We start from the raw sequence: 21,329 nt of genomic DNA, 5'->3' as shown, positions 1-21,329 counted from the left end.
GCTCTATTCAGAAACTTAACCTTTCCTACTTCTGACTTAAGAACAGATTTTGAAGAAAACTGTGAATAGTTCCCTGCTGTATGGATCTAGGAATTCTTCAATAATTCTTTGATCAGCGGTTGAATCTTACAACAGGAGCAAAAGTATTAAATATGTGGCAGGTCCATCTCTTGTGAACCAGAGGATGCCAACGTGTGTGTTCTGCATAAAAGTCTTAAGTTACTGTTATTATGCTTTGGAGGTCAAAAATAGGAAAGATTTCTTTCCTATTTTAGTAGGAAACTTTTTCCATTTCCTTGACAGTTATGAGGGAGAAATGCTTAAAAATGGAAATATAAGACTACAGAACTTGGTTAAGACACTAAGATTAGTTATTGTACTAGAAATATTTTTTCAGTATTTGCAGCTACCTTGTAATCATTCTTTCTTTGATGAAAATTTAATAAATTTCTTTAAATATCTTCAAGTAAATCTATATTCTAAATGAAAGAAGTCTGCAGCTTGTCTATTTTTTGTATTAGAATTTGGTTTCTATTTTAGGTTGAGTTTTGTTTTTTTTTTTTTAAATGAGTCTGAATAAATCAAACCCTGTAAATTGCCTTAATCCTATCCTGACAGTACATTTTCTAAACAGTAATACTGGAGGTATTTTTTTAGAGTCAGTGTCTCTCTTTTGAAGTTTTCTTTATATATTTCAAAGGGTATGCCCAGTGAACAGGATTTCAGAGTGTGGAACTTTTGAGCCAGATTGCTCAGCCGTACAGTTTTCTTGTTCACAAAGCACACAATTTGTTGTTCTTCTCATATTGGCAGTGTTTTGGACAGAGTTGGAAAAGCTAGACCCAGACATTAACAGATATCAGAGAAGTGATATCTTTTTATTTGCATGCTTGCTGATAAAGCTTTTACAGCAGGTTTTGTCATGAAGTTTTATACAGCTCCTTTTAGCTACTGAATCCTGTACAAAAATGCATTTTTGGAACTTGCTTGCAGTTTTATATGATTTGGAGTTCTAGCTGGATTTATGGATGCAAATTTTGTTTGCTTTTTAGGTTCCTGGCACAATTTCTGTATGCATTCATTGTGAGTTACTAAGGTAGCAATTGCAGTTTTGCCACAATTGCAGTTGACCACAATAATTCTTGTTTTACACTGCCTGCTCAACTAGTCTGTCATATTGTCTTTAGTTGTGGCATATCCTAGAAAGTTGTTTGGAAGCTTTTGGCAAGGTGTCTGATACTGTAAATTAAACCTGACATTATTTAGTGGGAACCATGGAAATGCGGTCAGGACTGATGCTTCATTGTTTTTATATTAACATGCACAGGAGGAGAACAAAAGTCTTAATGAAATTAGGAGCTTGGCTATAGTGAAAGAGAAGAGATGTAGAGTAGCTTTATTGTGCATGTTACCTTAATCCAGTAGCTGGATGTCTGTCAGAAGATGTCAGATTGAGATACTGATTTTCTCAGAGCTAGACTAGAGTTCTGAATTTCAATAATGCTGTCAACAAAAGTATATCTAAGTGTGTGATGAAGAGGGTTAAGAGGGTCTAGCATGAGTTAAGTCCAGAAATATTAAAGGGAAGCGTATGACTGCTTAATTTAAAATTGAGTTATGAAATTAATGATACTTTTTCCTGAATGGGTAATATTTTGATTCTCAGGGTAGAGAAACATAAAGCTGTTTTTTTTTTTGCATGGGTTGTATACCATGTTTAGCCTTTTCAAACATATGCCAAGAGATTATAGGTTCATTTTTGCCAGATGGAAAAGATATGTGTTAAGTTGCTGCGGGAATGTTGTAGGATAAATGTGTATATGCAAATTTAGAATTTTTCATATATTCTTCATCTGTAAGGAAGATTGGCTGCCTATCTTACTTTGCATTTAGCTATTTTATTATTCCTATCTGATTCTCTTTTTCTTTACACATTCATGAGATGTTGTTCTTATGTATCAGTGAATTTTTAAAAACACACTTTTGTAACCATCTTTTCTTACAGTGTGCTTTTTAAACAGCATTATTTTCATATAGTCATAAAGAAATAGATTAAAATTTACTTTTTTTTTAAGAACAAAAAATATGTAACTTTTTAAAAAATTCATTTCAGTAAAGTGGGTTGAAAAATGGTAGTAGGTTCACTGTAGATTCTTTTCTTATTTAGATAAATGTAGTTTGTTAATGTAAAAATATGAACTCTAGCTATTTAGTTATCTACCAATAAAATAATAAGAGCACAATATATAAAACCCCAGGTTTATCAGACTTTGTGACACAGTTGAGAAAATAAAAACATAAATGCTATTATCCATGAACTATTCTAGTATAAGAGGAAACGTCACCGGAAAGAATATACTTAGTGAAAATCCGGTGGTGGGTAATTTGATATTTTTGGGTTTTGTTTTTCCTTGATAAATAGTCCATGTTTTCCTTGAAATCTGTGGGAAATAAATGTGACCAATTTGAACTGTCCTTTTCTCAAAGTAGACTGAATTTTTTTTGGCATACAGGAATATTTTACCTCTGAAAATGTGTTTATGGTACCGTTTACAACTTGCTAATGTGTATGTGAAATGTCACTTTCAGGTGCTGACCTTAAAGAAAGAGCAAAAATGCACTCAAGTGAAGTTAGCTCTTTTGTCTCAAAAACAAGAGCAACTATCAATGAAATGGGTATGTAACATATCCCTTGAACAATGTTATTTCAACTGTAACCTGAGAAGGGCTAGATCAGAGGGACATAAGCTTGCTTGCTTGATTCTTGACAGGCATTCACAACTATTTATATTGATAAATACAAATCATGGTACATTGCTTCTTTTAAAATGTTCCTAATTGAGTTTGGACTTCTTTTCAGAATGCTAGAAAAAGCTGTCTCGGCTGAAAGAGCGGTGATATGCCCTGTTCTCATAAAGGATGGATTTGTTCAGTGACATCCAGATACTTTAGAATTTCATTTTTACTACTGCATTCTTGTGGTTGGTATAATTAATACAGTCTTCAATACATTTTAGAAACGTGTCAAACATCAGCTGGTGATACAAAATTAGCTACTAAAGCCTTCTAACGTTTTGTTTAGTATGCACTTGTTCTGGTCTAGTAAAACCTGTTAATAGTTTTGGATTTGAATTGTGTTGTAGCAGCTTTTAAGGATAGTAATTTCTTTGTAAATTTTACATTATGAGTTCACCATCACATCATTATGTTTCTACATCTCTGCTAATTAGCTTTAATGTAATTGTTTTTCAACAGGCCATTGTGAATTTGTCGAAAGAGGTCAACTGACCCAAGTTTGAGGCAATTAATTTTATACAATGAATGTATACATTCAATTTATTTTGTCACTTGACATTCTGCCTCAAAACTGAGTAAGAAGTAATTTCTTAGGGAATGTTTTTAGATGCATTTCCTTGATAACAGCGTCAGATCTTGGTTTGGCAGAATGTTGTGAATGGAAACAAAGAAACCAATATGATTTTGCAGGTAAATGACAGATAAGTGAACGAGTCTTCGATTAAGTACTTAATGGAGATAACTTGTGTCCTCAAATTAATGTGTTGTTTCTGAGGCCAAGCAGATCCTCAGTGCTTTTTCAATAAATATATAAAATCATGAAGTATCAGCAAGTGAATACATAATTGATTTCCTGCCGCTGATACTGTATTTCATGCTGGCCTTTATTGGAATGCTGAGCAAGAGGCAACAAGTTTTTCTAGTTAGTTACTTTGTAAGATTTTTTGGAGGCTTCCTTAGCTCTAAGTAATATTTTTTTAGTCTGTTTTGGACTGAAGTTATTGAAAATATTTTCTGAGCTGCTATTAATGGTTAAGAAGGGGCAATGTATTTTAGGATTTTTAAATGAATAGGAAATATATATTAAAAAAAATCAGCTAATTTTTATTTTTTTAACATGCAAAAATTTCTAAAGTCAAAACAAGTATTTGGATTCATCATTCTGTGCTGAATGACTGGAAAAGTTACACAGTGATTTGATGCTTTGTTTTGCTTCAGAATTGAAAAGACTTTAAGACAAATGTTTGATTATCTTCAACTTCATTAAGGTTACTGTGAGAATATTTAGCTACTGAATATGTGAGCAAATTTTTAGTGTTGTCTAAAAGGTTTGCAGTATGTCATCATGCTAACAGTGAATTACTTAGGCTTTAGGAAATCAGTGTGAATACTTTCATTCATTGATCTCTGATCTCTTTTTCAAGAAAGGAACATGAAACTGTGAGTGGAATTAATATTTGAGAATCTTGGTCACTGAAGTACCTAGGTAGGAGGGTTTGTGAGGGAATGTAAAACAGCAATTACACGTGCTGCAGGTTGGAAAAGAAAAAGAATTTGAACATAGCACTTGAACAATATTATAACAAAGCTTTTTCATAGGTGGAGTGTCTTTCTCCCCATCCGCTTCTCCTTTTTCTCCCCCTTCTCCATCCCTCCTTCCTTATTGCCTCTGTCCTGCCATTTTGCCATTTCTGCTTTAAAACCCTAAACAGAATGGTCACTAGATGATTCTTTAATGGTTACATGATATTTGACCATCTCCCAGTTCATTTTTGAAAGGCTTTTTTTACAGCATTAGAGAATAATATTGAGATATCACATGTAATGTTATTGGTCAATTTTCATATCATATATGCTTCGTCATGCATACTATAGAAGTAGCTCTTATTTTTCAGTCACATGGTGTATTCCACCAGCATACATTTTTGAGGTATTGTTGGGTTTGAGCACATGCCAACAGTAAATGTATTTGTAGGACGGTTCTAACATTTTAATGAAGGGCCTTTGCAGAGCAATTTAAAATGTGGCTCTAGTAGAGAATATAAAAAAGTGGATTTTAGAAATAAGGTGAATGCACAAGTTGTCATGCTGTGTGACGCCCTTATGAATTGAAGTGAAAATTAATTTTATAGTGAGTCAGGTTCTCAATTCTTTTTTTCTTCTGAAAAAATGATCTGGTATTACAGAATGTAATTTTTGTAGAACTAATGGAACATTGTATTTGTGTTTGATTACTGCAATGAATCTGTATATTGAAAATAGTAACTACCAGAATGTTGTGGGATTGTTAAAGAGGGGAAACAATTTTCAAATTACTAGTTGCCACTACAGAATGCTAGATGGCCAATGAACAGTGTTTCCAATCTCCCACTTTATTCTTTTTCTATCCGAGTTTAATGCTGTAATCTCATTTAAGATCTGTTCTACTTTTTGCTTTTTGGAAATAGGTCATGTTTTGATAATTGCATTTGTATTCAGATGTGTGACCTAGTAAGGAGATACTTCTTTTTAACAGTATTTTCAGAAAGACCACTAAGTTATCTTTCTAGAGAAAATACTCAAAAGGTTAGTTGCATCTTGGGCAACTTGATAAACTTAGCATCTTAGAACTGGCATGCTTTGGCTTTCTTTAATTCCTGTAAATTTCAGTACATTTAAAATCCTTTAAATTTAAAAACTGGTGGTTTTGTAAAAGGCTGTAGTATCATTTTGGAATACAGCTACAGGAGAGAATTTTCTGGAAATTAAAAGCATACTGCACTTATTTTTATGGGATTAATTTATAACTTCTTGCTAAATTTGGGTGAAGTATTAAGACTGCAGTAAATATCACTCGGTATAAAAATAAGTGCTTAAAAAAAGAGCTCAAAAAATTGGTATTGAGCCATTGGTTGCAGTACTTAGAGCTTTAAGTTGAGGGCGGGAAAAATCAAAACAGCCTCTATTTTTAGCAGTGGTTGCTTTTGCTGAAATTATACCAAAATTGGGGCTTTTTTTGTTTGTTTGTTTGTTTGTTTTTGTTGTAGGGTTTGGTTTTTTTTTTTCAGTAGTAGGAATTATAAGACTACTTGTCCATTACTATATTCTACTTGAGGTTCTTCATCTCTGATGAAGAGTTGGCTTTACCCCCTGAAAAACTGGGAGAGAAAAGCAGTAATAGACATCTTGCAGCAATGCACAACAAAACAGTCTTGACTGAACAAAATCACATGTTACTGACTACCAGAAACCTTATTTTTGATAGTTGAGGGTGGGATGGAGGAGCCATCATTGTGGGTTAGAGCTTCAGCATGTAATTTATGGTATGACTCCCATTAAGTCCATGTTCTTAATGCTGGCTATGGGGGTCTAGGCTGTGATACTGCTATTGTATACGTCATCGGTTGGGATTTCAGTTGGAAGACAAACTGAGGCCAGGTATAAAGCGAAATGCAGTATAAACCACTTTCCTGTAGAAAAAACCTTGTTTGACAGAAAGAAAAAGTGAAGCTGCACAAAGAGTTTGAGCTCGGCAAAAACCACAACAACTTGTAATTACTCGGAGCAATTTTTGGCTCCAATCTCTAATATGTGAGAAACACCATTGGTTAGCAAAGCTGTTCCGAAGAATATAGCGCAAGTACCTGAATCCCACAAATGAGGAAAAAAAATTGAAGATTTCTTTGTTTAAGACATCTGATTGGATTTTGAGTCATAAGTTCTGATGCAACTTTAATAAGTAGTGATATTTAGTAATTTGTTTTTAGACATAATTTTCACAGATATGATTAGTTTTGACATAGTCCAGTTTGAGTGAGCATCTTGAATGAAAGCACCTTGTGGTCAGTTACTTGCATTTATTTCTAATTGTGTGCCCTTTATTTTTTTGAAAGCAGGTACAATTTTCTATTTACAGATTTTTTTTTTTTCTTCCTTAGCAATTTTCTGTCATTGTGGTTTCTATCAGTCAACACCAAACTTTTGATTTACCTAAGAGAGTGCTCTTATTCATCATTTGGGAGAACAGTCTCCTCTCTAAAAATTTCTTTTTTTGACTATACAAGATCACACATCCTTGGAAATTCTTAGGTTGTGCTACATGATGTGCTACATTTTGGTTTTGAATGCAGGCTTTCAAAACTTGATCTCAAGAGGTCCTGAGAGTGAGATAAGGATTATATAAGTCTCATTTGATTTCCAGTCTGCTAACTACCAGCTCACCTTCTGATCGTAAAGTCTGAAAACCAGGCAAGAATCGATCATCATTGAGGTCAGAGCAGTGCCTTATTTTACTGTTTGAGTTCCTGTGGACCTTTGGTTAACACTAAAAATCCTGATTTAGTAATGAACACTCCAGACCTGATTACTACTCTAAGTAGTGACTGCTTATGTAACATTGGCCAAATCTTCCTGTGTGTGCTGGAGGTAAATCTGGGCAGCAGTGATGGAGTGCTCTAGTTTGGAAATCCAGCGGGAAGAATTGTGGTATTCTCTCAGGGAAGAGCAGATACAGGCTTTAACTTCTAAAAGCCTTCACTGGGAAGCTGAATGGAATATCACAGGTAGTTATCATATCTGAGGAAGGAAATACAGATAGCAGTGCCATGCTTAGCAGCCATTGTTAGGCATCGTGGTTGCCCTACCTTGCTGACACTGTGAAAGGGAGATTTTGCACAGTGTTTCTCTTGATGCGTTATGTTGCCTGTTCAGTTAAGTGTAGAGCGTAGCTAACACAGTCCAAGACTCCTAGCATTCTGAGTGGTTACTGAGCTCTTGATTGTTTTCCAATTGTAGATTTACTGCTTCTCTTAACATTGAATTAATTTAAGATACCCTTTGACTAAGTATTGTCTGTTTCCTAAATAGACAGTACTGTCTTTGCAGAGCTGAAGTTATGGGCTTTGTCAAATTGCATTGGATTGTTTTTAATTAAAAAACACAATGCTAAGCTCTGTACCATTATAGAAGCAATGAATGCAACATAAAACTTCTTTACCAAGACGTTTATTAGCTATTTATATGGCAGCATTGCTTCCACAATTGTTAATACACTTTTTTCCCCCATAATGGTAACTTTCTAAAAACTGTTATAAAAAATGATGAGAAATGGAGGACTGGAATATTAGGATGAGATGACAGTCCTTCCTTATAGAGCTGAAAATTAGGGAAGGAGGTGCCTTTGCATTGCCGATTCATAGCTTTGATCTCTGGCACTGCTGTACAGCCTTGAAAAAGATTGACATAGCTCCAGCTGTAGTTCAGTTTTCCTTCTGATAGTAATTCCAAATGCTGCTCTATAAGGAAGAGAGGCCGTGCTCTGGACATGGCTCTTTAATTTTCTTCACACAAGAAGAAACTGTACCGAAAGGAGGGTGCTGCTAACTGAAATGGTTTATTGATAAGAACATAGCCAGTTTGCACATTGTTAAAACCAGCCTCCAGTATGACTTCATATCCAAGGCTTCTGTTCCTTGTCTAGGGAGCTATATTGTGCATGTTTGATGCACTGTGAAACTCTACCCTTTCCTTGCCATGTGCAAGTTTGAAATTGTGTGTTTCAACCTCTGAATGAGGAGGAATAGTTTGTTAGCTTTTGCTTTCCTTGCTTCAAGTCTCTGGCTCAGTTCCTAGAACAAATTGGTATTCAAAGGTTAGAAACTCCTGGCATGGTACTGAAAATATTATGTTGCTCTTCTATTGAAGAAATCCTAGGCTCATTGCTTGCGCCCAACATTAGACTTTGACTTCAGAATAGGATGTTGAACTCTTGTACTGAACACAGCTTTTGCTTAGGTATGCACTGCTTTTAGAGATTATGGTTGTGCTGTTGTTTGAATTTTATTTTGCATGCTCTCTAAGAAAGAATCAACTTACATAGAAGTAGAATGTAAAACTGTGACTGAAATGATTTCTCCTTGGCAGACTAGGGATAATGAAGGCCTTCTCCAGAAGGAAACTGGAGCACTGGCTACCTTGGATTTGGAGAAGGCTGCGGTTCTCAGTGACTTCTCTGCCTCAGTTTTCTCTGGCAAGTGCTCTAGCCACACAGTTCAAACCTTGGGAGATAGATGCAGGGACAGTGAGAATGAAGACCTTAGGACCACTGTGGGAGAGGATCTGGTTCGAGAGCATCTTGAGAACCTGAACGTGCACAAGCCCATGAGACCTTTTGAAACCCATCCGTGGGTCCTGAAGAAGGTGGCAAATTAAGTTGCTAAGCCACTGTACATCGTATTTGAAAAATCATGGCAGTCAGGTAAAGTTTCCAGTGACTGGAAAAAGGGAAATATAACCCCCATAGTCAAGAAGAGGAATATGGAAGACCCAGGGAACTACAGACCAGCCAGTCTCACTTCTGTGCCTGGCAGGATCATGGAGCAGATTCTCCTGTAAACCATGCTAAGGTACATCAAAAATAAGAAGATAGTTGGTGACAGCCAGCATGGCTTCACTAACGGGAAATCCTGCCTGACCAATTTGGTGGCCTTCTGTGATGGGGCTACAGAACTGATGGATGGGGGTAGAGCAGTTGATGTCATCTACCTGGACTTGTGCAAAGTGTTCGACACTGTCCCACACGACATCCTTGTCTCTAAATTGGAGAGACATCAATTTGATGGATGGACCACTCGGTGGATAAAGAACTGTTTGGATGGCCGCACACGAAGAGTTGCAGTCAACAGCTCAATATCCAGGTGGAAACAGGTAATGAGTGGTGTCCCTTAGGGATTAGCATTGGGACTGATGCTGTTAAACTTTGTCAGTGATGTGTTGATGATCAAGCCCACCCTCAGCAAGTTTGCCAGTGACACTAAACTGTATGGTTCAGTTGATAATGCTGGAGGGAAGGGGATGCCATCCGGAGGGACCTTGACAAGCTTGAAAGGTGGTCAATGCCAACCTCATGAAGTTCAACCAAGCCAAATGCAAGGTCCTACAGCTGGGTCGAGGCAATCCCAGGCACAACTACAGGCTGGGGGGAGAAGAGATTCTGAGCAGCCTTGCGGAGAAGGACTTAGGGGTGTTGGTAGATGAGAAAATTAACATGAGCCGGCTTCAGTGTACACTCGCAGCCCAGAAAGCCAACTGTATCCTGGCCTGTATCAAAAGGAGCATGACCAGCAGGTCGAAGGAGGTGATCTGTCCCTCTACTCTGCTCTCATGAGACCCCACTGTGTGCAGTTCTGGTCTCCGCAACATAAGAATGACATGGAGCCTTTGGAACAAATCCAGAGAAGGGCCACGAGGATGATCAGGGGACTGGAGCACCTCTCTTATGAACACAGGCTGAGGAAGTTGGGGCTGTTTAGCCTGGAGAAGAGAAGGCTGTGTGGAGACCTCATAGCAGCCTTCCAGTATCTGAAGGGTGCCTACAAGGATGTTGGAGAGGGACTTCATCACCGACTGTAGCAATAGGACAAGGGGTAATGGGTTTAAATGGGGAAGTTCAGGTTAACTCTAAGGAAGAAGTTCTTTCCTGTTAGGGTGGTGAGGCACTGGAATGGGTTGCCCAAAGAAGTGGCAAATGCTCCATCCCTGGCAGTGTTCAAGGCCAGGCTGGACAGAGCCTTGGGCGACATGGTCTAGTGTGAGGCGTCCCTGCCCATGGCAGGGGTTGGAATTAGATGATCTTAATGTCCTTTCCAACCCAAACCATTCTATGGTTCTGTCCTTTTGTTTTGTGAATTCAGTGCTTGAATACGTGCTGTGCTATTTGTGTGTGTAATAAGTACTTAAATGTACTTAGTGAGCATAGGAAATGTAAGAAATAATTTCAGTTTTCTTCTATCATCTAAAGCTTTTCTGAATTTTCACAGAAAGTAGATTCTATCATTTAGGTTTTACTTCATTATTGTTTTACTGAGGGCAGAGTACAACTACAAAAAGAAACACTAGTAAATATGAAGAAACTGAAAAATCTGTTTATCTAACTGAAGTGTACCACTGAAGAGATATCCAAACTATTTTATATAGTAGAAGAAGAGAATCATGGCAGAGTTGGCTACAGAAGGCTTTAGCTAAAGGGTTTGATTAGAGTACCTCTCTTTCATTCCCATTAGGTTCTCAGGCTTTGTTCCTATTATCAAGAATATAAAACATACTGTCCTGTTACCTCTCCATAATAACTTACCAAATAGAAAATCTTAAAATTAAGAACATAATATTCCTGTGTTAGGTATTTATTTATTAATTCAAGAATATTTCTTCTAGGTCGTTCATAAGAGTGAGTGGACACTGGAGGAAACTGTGAAATTAGTGGGATTGAGGGAGATGCCTTAAGAAAACCCTTTAGCTACTGTCATAATAAAGGGAAGATAAACTTTACTAATATCTTTTGCTTAACTGTACGGTGTGCAGCAACTACTTTCATTTAAAGCAGAATTTCTTCACAAGTACTAGAAATAATTTTTTAATGTAGCTCTTTCTTGCAACCAGTTGTCTGTCTGAACTTTGAAGGTATTAAGGCACAGATAGTAATGTTCAAATAAATCTGTCAACAGTAACAGTCTATTAATCTCCTCATCCAATCAGTGGAATTGGAGGGTAGCTAAAAGCCTTTCACAGTTGTAACTAACAGATATATGGAAAAGAATTGTGTGCATCTAAATGCGCATGTAAACCATTCAGACTTAAAAATGTGGTCATGTTTTTGCAGATCGAAGTATTTTAAAAACGTAAGTAAATATTTAAGTTACTTTGAATAACCACTTTTCATTCTTGTTGCAGTAATGGCAGGTAAAGCTTTGTAGCATTTAATAACTTGTCTTGAATAAAAATGGTTTGACCTATCTTCTTTGCCTTCAAGTTCATATAGGAAGATTTGACAGTCTCAGCCATTTTTAATGTTGCTACGTAATGTTGGTTAGTTTTCATTCTGTTACAGAATGGATGAAAGTGCTTGTTGAAGTATTTGGTTCTTCTATCTTTTTTTTTTTTTTCCCTACAGAAAAGCCTTTTTTTATGAGGGTGCTTGCAATTGAAAATGCAAGCAAACTTGTTTTAGTCACTGACTTGGTAACAGGTTTTACGAGGCAAGGGAAAGCCTGAAACATGACTGACATCACAAATCTAGTATGACATCTTAATGCTGTGATTGTTCTTCAGGAAAAGATCACAAAAGATGAAACCAAGATATGGTATTGTGTTGCAGTTATTTTTCTGATTTCCTATGACATAACTGAACTTAGGTGAAAGTGTAATTTTGTGAATAAAATGTTCCTAATATAAAGAATATGTCAGTTACTATAATTGCCCAGGGGCTGCCTCTACTTGCCATGCAAAGTGCATAGTTTATGCCCTTTTATTTTTTGAAAACAATTAGCAGCATGAAATCTACTTGGAGGTCCCTAGCCACCAGTATCTATCTCAGGGGCTAGTACTGGTTCCAGTCCTGTTCAACATCATTAATAATCTAGATGATGGTGTCTCAGCAAATTTGCTGATGATATAAAAGCAAAAGTTGTGGCTGATGCGCCAGAGGGTTGTGCCATCATTTGGAGGACTCAGCTGGAGAAATAGGCTGACAGGAACCTCATTAAGTTCAACAAAGTAAAGTGCAAAGTCCTGCACCTGCGGATAAACAACCAGTGCATGCTGGGAGCTAACAATCTGGAAAGTGGTTTCGCAGAAAGGGTCTTGCAGGTCTTGGTGGACACCAGGTTGAACATGAGCCAGCATTGTGCCCTTGCAGCAAAGGGTATTAATGGTGTCCTCGGCTGCAATGGGACAAGTGTCACCAGCAGGTTGAAGGAGGTGATCTTTCCTCTTCATTCAGCACTGGTGAGGCCGCACTTGGGAGTACCATGCCTAGTTCTGGGCTTCCCAGGTCAAGAGAGAGGTGGAACTACTGAAGGTAGAGCAGTGAAGGGCCGTGGAGGTGATAAATAGACTGGAGCGTCTGTACTATGGGGAAAAGTTGAGTGAACTAGGATTGTTAGAGAGCCTGGAGAAGAAAAGGCACAGGGGGTGATCTCATCAATACGGATAAATACCTAAAGGGGGGTGAGGGTGTTAAGATGAAAGTAGACCCAGATTCAATGGGCACAAATTGAAACATGGGAGGTTCAGGAAGCATTTACTGTGAGGGGCACTGACGCAGGTCACTGTTACGTGATTTAAAGGTTTCTCATGCAGTCATATGTAGGGAGGTATTTGCCACACTTTCTTAATCTGTTTTAGTTAGATAATGAATTGTGGAACCTTTTATAAATCCCTTAATTTTTATAGCGTACTTTCCTCCAGTAATATATGTAATACAGTATGCAAGGTATTTTTAAACTATTCATCCTTCTTGCTTTATGTTTTATGAAATCCATTATTCAAAAGGAAAAATGGGCTGCTACAAATGTCCCCTGAAGTTGGTAGTCATAGTAAGCTGTGCACTAAGCAACCTTACTTGTCAAATAATCAGAAATTCATGTGTGGAATAAATAGCTTGGACAATCTGTTTCTTCATTCTCTGGGAACTCTTTTGTATTGTTGGAGACCCAGTTTCTGAGAGGAGTACTCTCACTACTTTCTTTTCCTTTACTACTGGGAAATAAGAATTCTGAAGACTAATGGCTGTCTGTTGGTAATTAAAGCCAAATCAAGCTTATGAATCTAGTTCAGTAGGTGCTAGAGGTAGTGACTAGCTTCTGATTTACATCTGAATAATTGTTCTTTCCAAAGATAGATTGCCAGAGGTCACTGAAGTAAGAAGAAAGATGAAATATAAGGACTTTTGTCAATGTTATCCAGGTACAGGAGGGCAACAGAAGAATAGTAATGGCAGTTAAGATGACTGACATTTTAGTCTTTCGTATCGAGTACTTGAAAAGACATACTTTGAAGTGGGACCTCATTTGAATGTTCCTAAATACCAACTTCTGACTGCTGTGGTTAGCTGAATTGAAAGCACTTGTCTTTGTGTGTGCAAGAGTATGTCAAAAATAGAAGTTAATTATCTCTTAGGATGATATATAACTTGTGCATTATTAGGGATTGAAAGGGCTTCCAAGGACTTCTCTTTCCTGGTTCATGGGAATCATGATGTGCAAGTGTTGCTGCAGTAACAATGCAGACCTTTTGCTTTAAGAGAAATTGAATCCTAAGACTGTTGGTTTTCCAGATCTTTAATGATAGCTTCTATACCCAGCTATGGGAAGGAATACTGCAGGTGTTGTGCAGGAATACAGAAAGGCTGCTAGATAGTTACGAAGAAAGTATCAAGTGTAAATGAATTTCCTCTCAGATAGTGTCTTACATATCTGTAATTTTTTTAAGAACTTTTTTACTGAATTAGAGGATTAAATAGTCATGTACATCTCTTCATAAGGGAGATGTTCCATTCTCTTAATCGTCTTTGTAGCTCTGCGCTGGACTCTTTCAAGCAATTCCCTGTCCTTCTTGAACTGGGGGGCCCAGAACTGGACACAATATTCCAGATGCGGCCTCACCAAGGCAGAGTATAGGGGGAGGAGAACCTCCCTTGACCTACTAACCACACTCTTTCTAATGCACCCTAGGATGCCGTTGGCCTTCTTGGCCACACGGGCACATTGCTGGCTCATGGTCATCTTCCTATCCACCAGGACCCCCAGGTCCCTTTCCCCTTCACTACTGTCCAGCAGATCAGCCCCCAACCTGTGCTGGTACATGGGGTTGTTCTTCCCCAGATGCAAGACTCTACACTTGCCCTTGTTGAATTTCATCAAGTTCCTCTCCACCCAACTCTCCAGCCTGTCCAGGTCTCGCTGAATGGCAGCCCTCTGGTGTGTCAGCCACTCCTCCCAGTGTAGTATCATCAGCGAACTTGCTGAGGGTACATTCAGTTCCCTCATCCAGGTTGTTGATGAAAATACTAAACAGCACTGGTCCCAGCACCGACCCCTGAGGGACTCCACTAGTCACAGACCTCCAGCTAGATTCTGCCCCATTGACCACAACTCTTTGCCTTCTTCCTTCCAACCAGTTCTTGATCCACGTCACTACTTGATCATCAAGCCCACACTTCCTTAGCTTATCTATGAGGATGCTGTGGGAGACAGTATCAAATGCCATACTGAAATCAAGAAAAACCACATCTACAGCTCTACTATCATCCATCCACCTAGTTACTTGCTCATACAAGGCTATAAGGTTGGTCAAACTTGACTTCCCCTTGGTAAAACCATGTTGGCTGCTCTTAATGACCCCCTCATTCTTGATATGTCTTGAGATGGTGTCAAGAATAAGTTGTTCCATCACCTTTCCAGGGATGGAGGTAAGGCTGACCGGTCTATAATTACCCGGGTCTTCCTTCTTGCCCTGCTTATAGACCGGCGTGACATTTGTCATCCTCCAATCCTCAGGCACCTCACCTGTTTCCCACGACTTAACCAAAGATGATGGAGAGTGGCTCGGCAATGACCTCCGCCAGCTCCCTCAGATGAAGATGCACAGTTACTATGGATTAGGAAACAGGCCCATTTCTTTATACTGCTCATATCATATTTTCTAACTCTTCTGACTTTCTTTGAGCTTTTATGGGTTTATTGGACTTAATTAACTGTGTCATGTTACTATGTTCAGTTTCTCTTATTGAAGTTTTTTACATACCATTCATTTCTTAGTTCTTCAGTTTCCCTCTTGGTCACTTCATCTGTATCATGTCTTGAATGGCCATTAAGTGTCTTTTTATGCAGGTGATATCACCTTCTGTCATAATAGCTTATTCCTCAAATAATACACAAAAATTATTTTGATCTGCTTGTCATGTTGTCTACTTTTCACCTAGTCAAACCTGTGTTTCTACTTCTGTGATCTCAAATATAGCACTGCATTTTTGTCTTATATCTGGCTCTGTCACTGACTTAGTACTAGTTTATACTGAAATGCGCCCTTCTTTTTCATTACTCTACATAGAACCTTCCTTTTCTGTAATATCATTAAGCACTGATGTTGTATTAGAACATGAGTATTGGCTTTTCTTTGGACACTTGTTACGCAGAATGGAAGTGTATCTACAGAATATGCAGCATGTTTTACAATACGGTAGGTCTGTGAAGTAATCCTTTATGAATTCATTGCATGAACTGGCTTGTTACTTAGTGCACTTCATATTTTAATGTCCACACTTTGATGTACCACAGTAAAGTGCAGTTCTGTAAACTACAGTTTAACACTGCTGATTACTTAGTCTGTCTTTTTAACTACTACTAACAGCAACAATCTGTGTATATGGTCTGTTTTTCTCTGTGTGTGAGTTACACTCTAGTTTGTTTTGTTCCTTTTATATATATTCACAATTCCTTTTGTAGACTTTGCTATGCAGCTCATGATCGCACATCGATAAACCCGTTTCAGATCTGGCGCTAATGGTTAGTAATACAATTGCCTGAGATTTATATCTGTTTACAGTGTAACAAAATGTGGAATGTTAGAGAATAAAACCACTGAGCTTCCTGGCAGAGCTTTAAATAGGTTGGTTTTTTTTCCCAGTCATTCATGACAAATGAGCCTTGCCATGTAGAATCATTGTGGAGGTCAACCTGTCTGTTTACATACTTTATTGTTCTAAAAATTTGAGTGCATACAACTAAGTTAAGTCTACAGGGCATGATTTGTCAAGGATTGTCTCTGTTTTTGTTATGAGCTGAACAGTTTTGACAGTTGTGTATTAAAATTATGCAGATAAACATGAACAAGTGCCTCTTGTGCTACAAAATTTGAATATTCCAAGAAGCTTTACCCTTGGTAACAAGTTCTAGTAACTTAGAGACTGTTTACAATCAGGAGCAATTGCTAATTTATTTCTATATTGCTTTTTCTGGTGCTTCACAAGAACATGTTAAAAGAACTAATTTCCATAATTATTTTGATAGGTATGCATAGAGCTATTGCAAAGAAATCTGTATTTTGCCTTTCATTCATTGTCAACTGACACTTCAGATGATCCTTTAAAATTAATATCCTTAGGAAGCAATTATTCTAACATATGGTATCAAACTGCTTTTTCTCCCTTTTAATTATGAATTTTAGTATTTCTTGATAGGAATGCTGGTTGTAATTCTTGAAAGCAAACTGATTTGTAATCCTGTGTATGTAAGAGCCTACTGAAATTGTACCATAGCTGAATTTGGAAGTTACTTACCGTAGGAAAAGTAGTCTGCCTTGGACTACTGCAAAAGTTGTGTAAATTGTGCTCCATATACCTATTCTCTGAGAAATGGAACATAAATGCAGACAGTAACTGCTGAAAACTACAATTAATAGTGACCATGCCTTCATGTTCAGGCAAATTATTTTTCGTTTACTGGTGGCAAAGGCAGATTCCTTTAAATACAAGCTGCATCAGCCTTGAACTTGGACTGCAAAACCGTTTGGCAGATTGGTTATGGTGACGGGGTTATGAGTTTCAGTCAGCAACTTGGCCCTGCTGGAATGAATGTTGTCTTCCCATATAACTAAGAAAAAGTAAATTGAGAAACAGGAGATTTTATTCCTGTTCCTCTGTCTCCTATGCTTTCTGTGGATGTGTGTGTATATATATATATGCATGAGATAAGAGTGATGATATATTGAAAATGTGAGATCTGAGCATGACATGAATGGTATGGAATAAGGGGTTGATACAGTGGGGAAATATATAATTGCTAACTTGGGCTCTTCTAAGTGACTGCAGGTGCTTGATTGTTGCAGATAGTAATCAGTAGTCTCTTTTGGCATTGGAATTGTTTCAGATAATCAATCAAGATCTAAACCAGCACCCAAGGGATTTTGATTTAAAGCATTTGTTATAATCGTGAAAAACATTGACAAATTTTTTCCTCTTTTCTTAAAGACAGTTGGATTTTCATTAGTTGTTAATCATAAAAGGATTTTGATTTGTACCTGAAAGTAGCCTTTCATTTTATTTGATATTTTTTTTGTTACCCAGTGAGGTACTATCTGTTTGTATACAGATTTATTGATGCTGATGTACATTAACATCTTGTTGGTCATGGTTTGGTTGTTGTTTTTTTTTTGTGATTACGTTACCTGAAGTGCATCTGTCAGGAAAAAGGTAAACTAGGTAGCATAACTTCTAAATTTAGAACTAGTTCACTAAAGAAAAAAGTTATTATTTGTAATTAATGCATTAAATTAATCATTTTTGGTCACATTACCCTTCTAGATTATAAAAGGAGAGGACATTCTCTCACACCAGATTCTCATTTGTATTTTGGCAGCAGGTTTTTTTTCTTTTTCAGTTCCAAGTGCAACTGAATGAACTGGTCATTAAATTAAGAAGCTGAAACCTTAAAACAAAGAAAATATTTTTTTTTTAACGCCTGAAAAATAACCCAACTATTGCTGTCAAGAGTTGGCTTAACATTTCAACAAGCTATAGCCCATGTGTTCAGCTAATGAATTGCTTTTGACTATCTTTGAAGTAGCAGCAATGTACTACTGAAATATTGTTTGAGTGTAGTTTAAAACTACAGATAGCTTGAGGTAAATGTTATGTTAAATCTAATTAAAGCTGTAAAAAAGTTTACTTCTCAAGTGAAAAATACCTTTTTCCTCAAACTTCTTTGAGTTTGTGGTGAAGAGGGAAGAAGAGAACTTAAACTTGTTGGAGATGAAGAGCAGTACTTTAATCTGAATGTTTAAATGACTTGCCCAAGTCAGAACAGATGATAAATTAAATACAAACCTGCCATGGTCACACAGGCTTCTGGATCTCTGCTGCTTGTCACATGTACTGGCAGCATGTGCATCTTAGACTGAAAACTTTTCCAAGTTCCATTAAGCTGTTAGCTGCTGCCTTATTGGAGAAAAGGGGCAATAGTGGTGACAACACCACATCTGGGAATATTAAGACACAGAGAGCTTCCAGCTATGCTAGCATCACAGCTGATTATGCTAAGACATCTGTATTTCAACTGGGACTGTTTGTGTATGTGGCTTTTTAAACTGTTCCTTTTTTATTTTTTGCCTAGCTCTGCTATGTATGTTTTTAGAGTTTACTCTTCAGATTTTTGTCAGAAGTCAGCAGAAGCTGGAGGAAAGGGCTTGCAAACCTATTTAGGCACAAAGTGGTGTAGAAGTAGGGTAATTTTATTTTTGCCGAAGTGTTGCTGAGCAATCACATTTTTGTCCCTCTGAGTTACGTGAGTTTCTTACTATAGCATGGCTGTACATTGAATAAAATGTAATTAAATGGTATTTCAGATATGTTCTTTATGAGGCCAGTGTTAAATTAATAGGTACTTTCTTTTTCAGCTAATCTGCCTGTACCTACTATTGCTGCAATAGATGGAGCTGCATTAGGTGGTGGCCTAGAACTTGCATTAGCCTGTGATATAAGAGTGGCAGGTAGGTCTGAATCCTGTTTATAGAACATGGATTGTTAGTGTTGCAGATGGCTTGACTAATCCTTGTTTTGGCAACAATTTTATAAAACTTACTTTGTATTTGATGTTGTTTCTAACCACTTATTTTAAAGGGAATTAGCAGAAACCTATCTAAGTACTTGCTAATGTTTAATTTCAAACAATTTATCACTGATAGCTGGATTGTTTTTGTTACGTGTTTTATTTTATTATGACATTTGTTTTATTGACATTGCTGGAAGGGTTATATAGTGGTTTGATACTTTAGTAATTTAAGTATTCTCTTCTGTATTTGAGGTATTCTAGATGGAGATTTGATTTTTATCTAAACAGGGTGCAGGGAAAAAGCAAAAGTTGTTAGAGTATTATTACACAAGCCATTAAGCTGTTATAAAAGTGGCAACAGCGCTTGAAAAGAGGAACCTTGACATATCCAGCTGTCAGAACTGTAAAGCCATTTGTTGAAAAGTAAATGGAAACTTGTTCCCGAACAGTTGCCAATAATGTAGGGTATATGAAGCTGTTTGACCCTTAGAGAATATTCTGTCAGCTAAAGAATTCATAATAATAATCAGATACAGAACTCTGCCCCTTTTTGAGATCTCAGATAATAACAATCTTTTTATTTTAGTATTTTACGTTTTGCAAGTAAGTCTCTTACTGAAATTGGTTACTTGCTATGTGAAAATTAACAAGGTACAGAACTTGCTTTGATGGAAGTAGTCGGGTCTTTTACCAAAGATTAAATCTATTTAAAGATTTTCATAAACAAATGCTTTTTAAGTGATTTATTGTTCTTTATGAAGGAAATGTAATAAATCAACAATCTTGTAGGTCATTATTACATATTTTGCTAAGTTTTTTCTTATCAATCATAATAAGAACTCATTTACGTTCTGTTTTTAGCCTCTTCTGCTAAAATGGGTCTAGTTGAAACGAAGCTGGCAATCATTCCAGGTGCAGGTATGAATCTTTTGCTTTTGTTACCATGGCTAACTAAATAACACTCTTGGCTTTTAATTTTGGATTGATGTTTATGGATTTCTGCTTATTTTTGTATTCCTGTTAATGATCATGGCATGCTTTAAAGTTTACTCCTCCTATTACTTACCAAAAATCAATAAAAACCAGTATTTCTCAGTTTTAGGGAACGGCTTTGTATATTATGCTTTTAACCAAAGTCTTCATGAACTAAGTCAGTATTGAGTGATTCTGTAAATGGTATTTGATATCTTAATCAGAAGGCTGAATAAGTTTTTGAAGGGTCAGACTGGGAAAAAAGATACGAGTTAACTATGAGTGTACAAAATGGTAATTTAAATAATCATCCACTTTTATGTAACGTCTGGTACTTTAGGATTCAAATTCTGTTTTCATGCTGCTAGTAAATTGGTTGTAAAGAGTTTAAAAACTGGAAGTACATTTGTAAACAGATCTTTTGTCTTACTAACATCTTTCGAGATTTTTGGTGTCAAAAACTTCTATTTGGAAGGCCAGTTTACTGGCTTTTCCTGGTTTCACGGTGAATGAAAGTTATATAGTGATTAATGTTCACGAAGGTCTTTGTGTTATGAAAACTTTTGTTGTTATTTTATGGATAAATCATTGTCAACTTAAGGTATCTGCATTTCTGGGAAAAGGGAAGTAATGTGAAAACAAGTGCCTCTCTGTGACCCCAATCTAACTTTGGTCTTCATTTCTGGAACTTCTTGGGGAACTTTGTAACATTTCTTCTCTCTTCTTTCTGATGGGTGGAACCTATTTGGAAAGCACTGTATCCAATTTTAGTGGATACTGTTGCAGCTGATATGGAGAGGGCAGTAGCATTACCCCTCGACAATAAGTTCTAGTGAAGAAAAAGACACAAAATGATGTTATTTGTTAGCAACTTTTTCCCCTTTGACCTTCCACTCCACCAGCTTCTGCAGAATTTTGCAGGACAGTATGGGAGACACACTCTCGAGTCATAGAATCGTAGAATCATAGAATAATTAGGGTTGGAAAGGACCTTAAGATCAAGTTCCAACCCCCCTGCCATGGGCAGGGACACCTCACACTAAACCATGTCACCCAAGGTTCTGTCCAACCTGGCCTTGAACACTGCCAGGGATGGAGCATTCATAACTTCCCTGGGCAACCCATTGCAGTATCTCACCACCCTCAAAGTAAAGAACTTCTTCCTTATATCCAATCTAAACTTCCCCTGTTTAAGTTTTA

At 37.1% G+C, this 21,329-nt stretch overlaps 1 protein-coding gene across 2 annotated transcripts in view; it reads left to right on the top strand.

The window, feature by feature from the left end:
* Positions 1-20,131, top strand: part of LOC130610622 (methylglutaconyl-CoA hydratase, mitochondrial-like) — a 50,491-nt gene extending 30,360 nt beyond the window's left edge. Inside the window, exons 4-6 of one of the 2 annotated variants that reach the window (XM_057430653.1) lie at positions 2,590-2,676; positions 19,003-19,095; positions 20,019-20,131. In XM_057430653.1, the coding sequence (XP_057286636.1) occupies positions 2,590-2,676; positions 19,003-19,095; positions 20,019-20,116 (278 nt within the window). In that variant the 3' untranslated portion in view covers positions 20,117-20,131. The remainder of the gene's footprint in view (positions 1-2,589; positions 2,677-19,002; positions 19,096-20,018) is intronic. The other variant, XM_057430654.1, reaches the window with a different exon arrangement.
* Positions 20,132-21,329: the final 1,198 nt, after the last annotated feature.

The sequence above is a fragment of the Pezoporus wallicus genome, unplaced genomic scaffold (assembly GCF_028554395.1).
Source record: "Pezoporus wallicus isolate ANWC-B61680 ecotype Strahan unplaced genomic scaffold, APGP_CSIRO_Pwel_v1 contig_9510, whole genome shotgun sequence".
Classification (NCBI taxonomy): domain Eukaryota; kingdom Metazoa; phylum Chordata; class Aves; order Psittaciformes; family Psittacidae; genus Pezoporus; species Pezoporus wallicus.
Note: the sequence above shows the minus strand (reverse complement) of the source record. Positions and strands in the feature narration are given on the sequence as shown.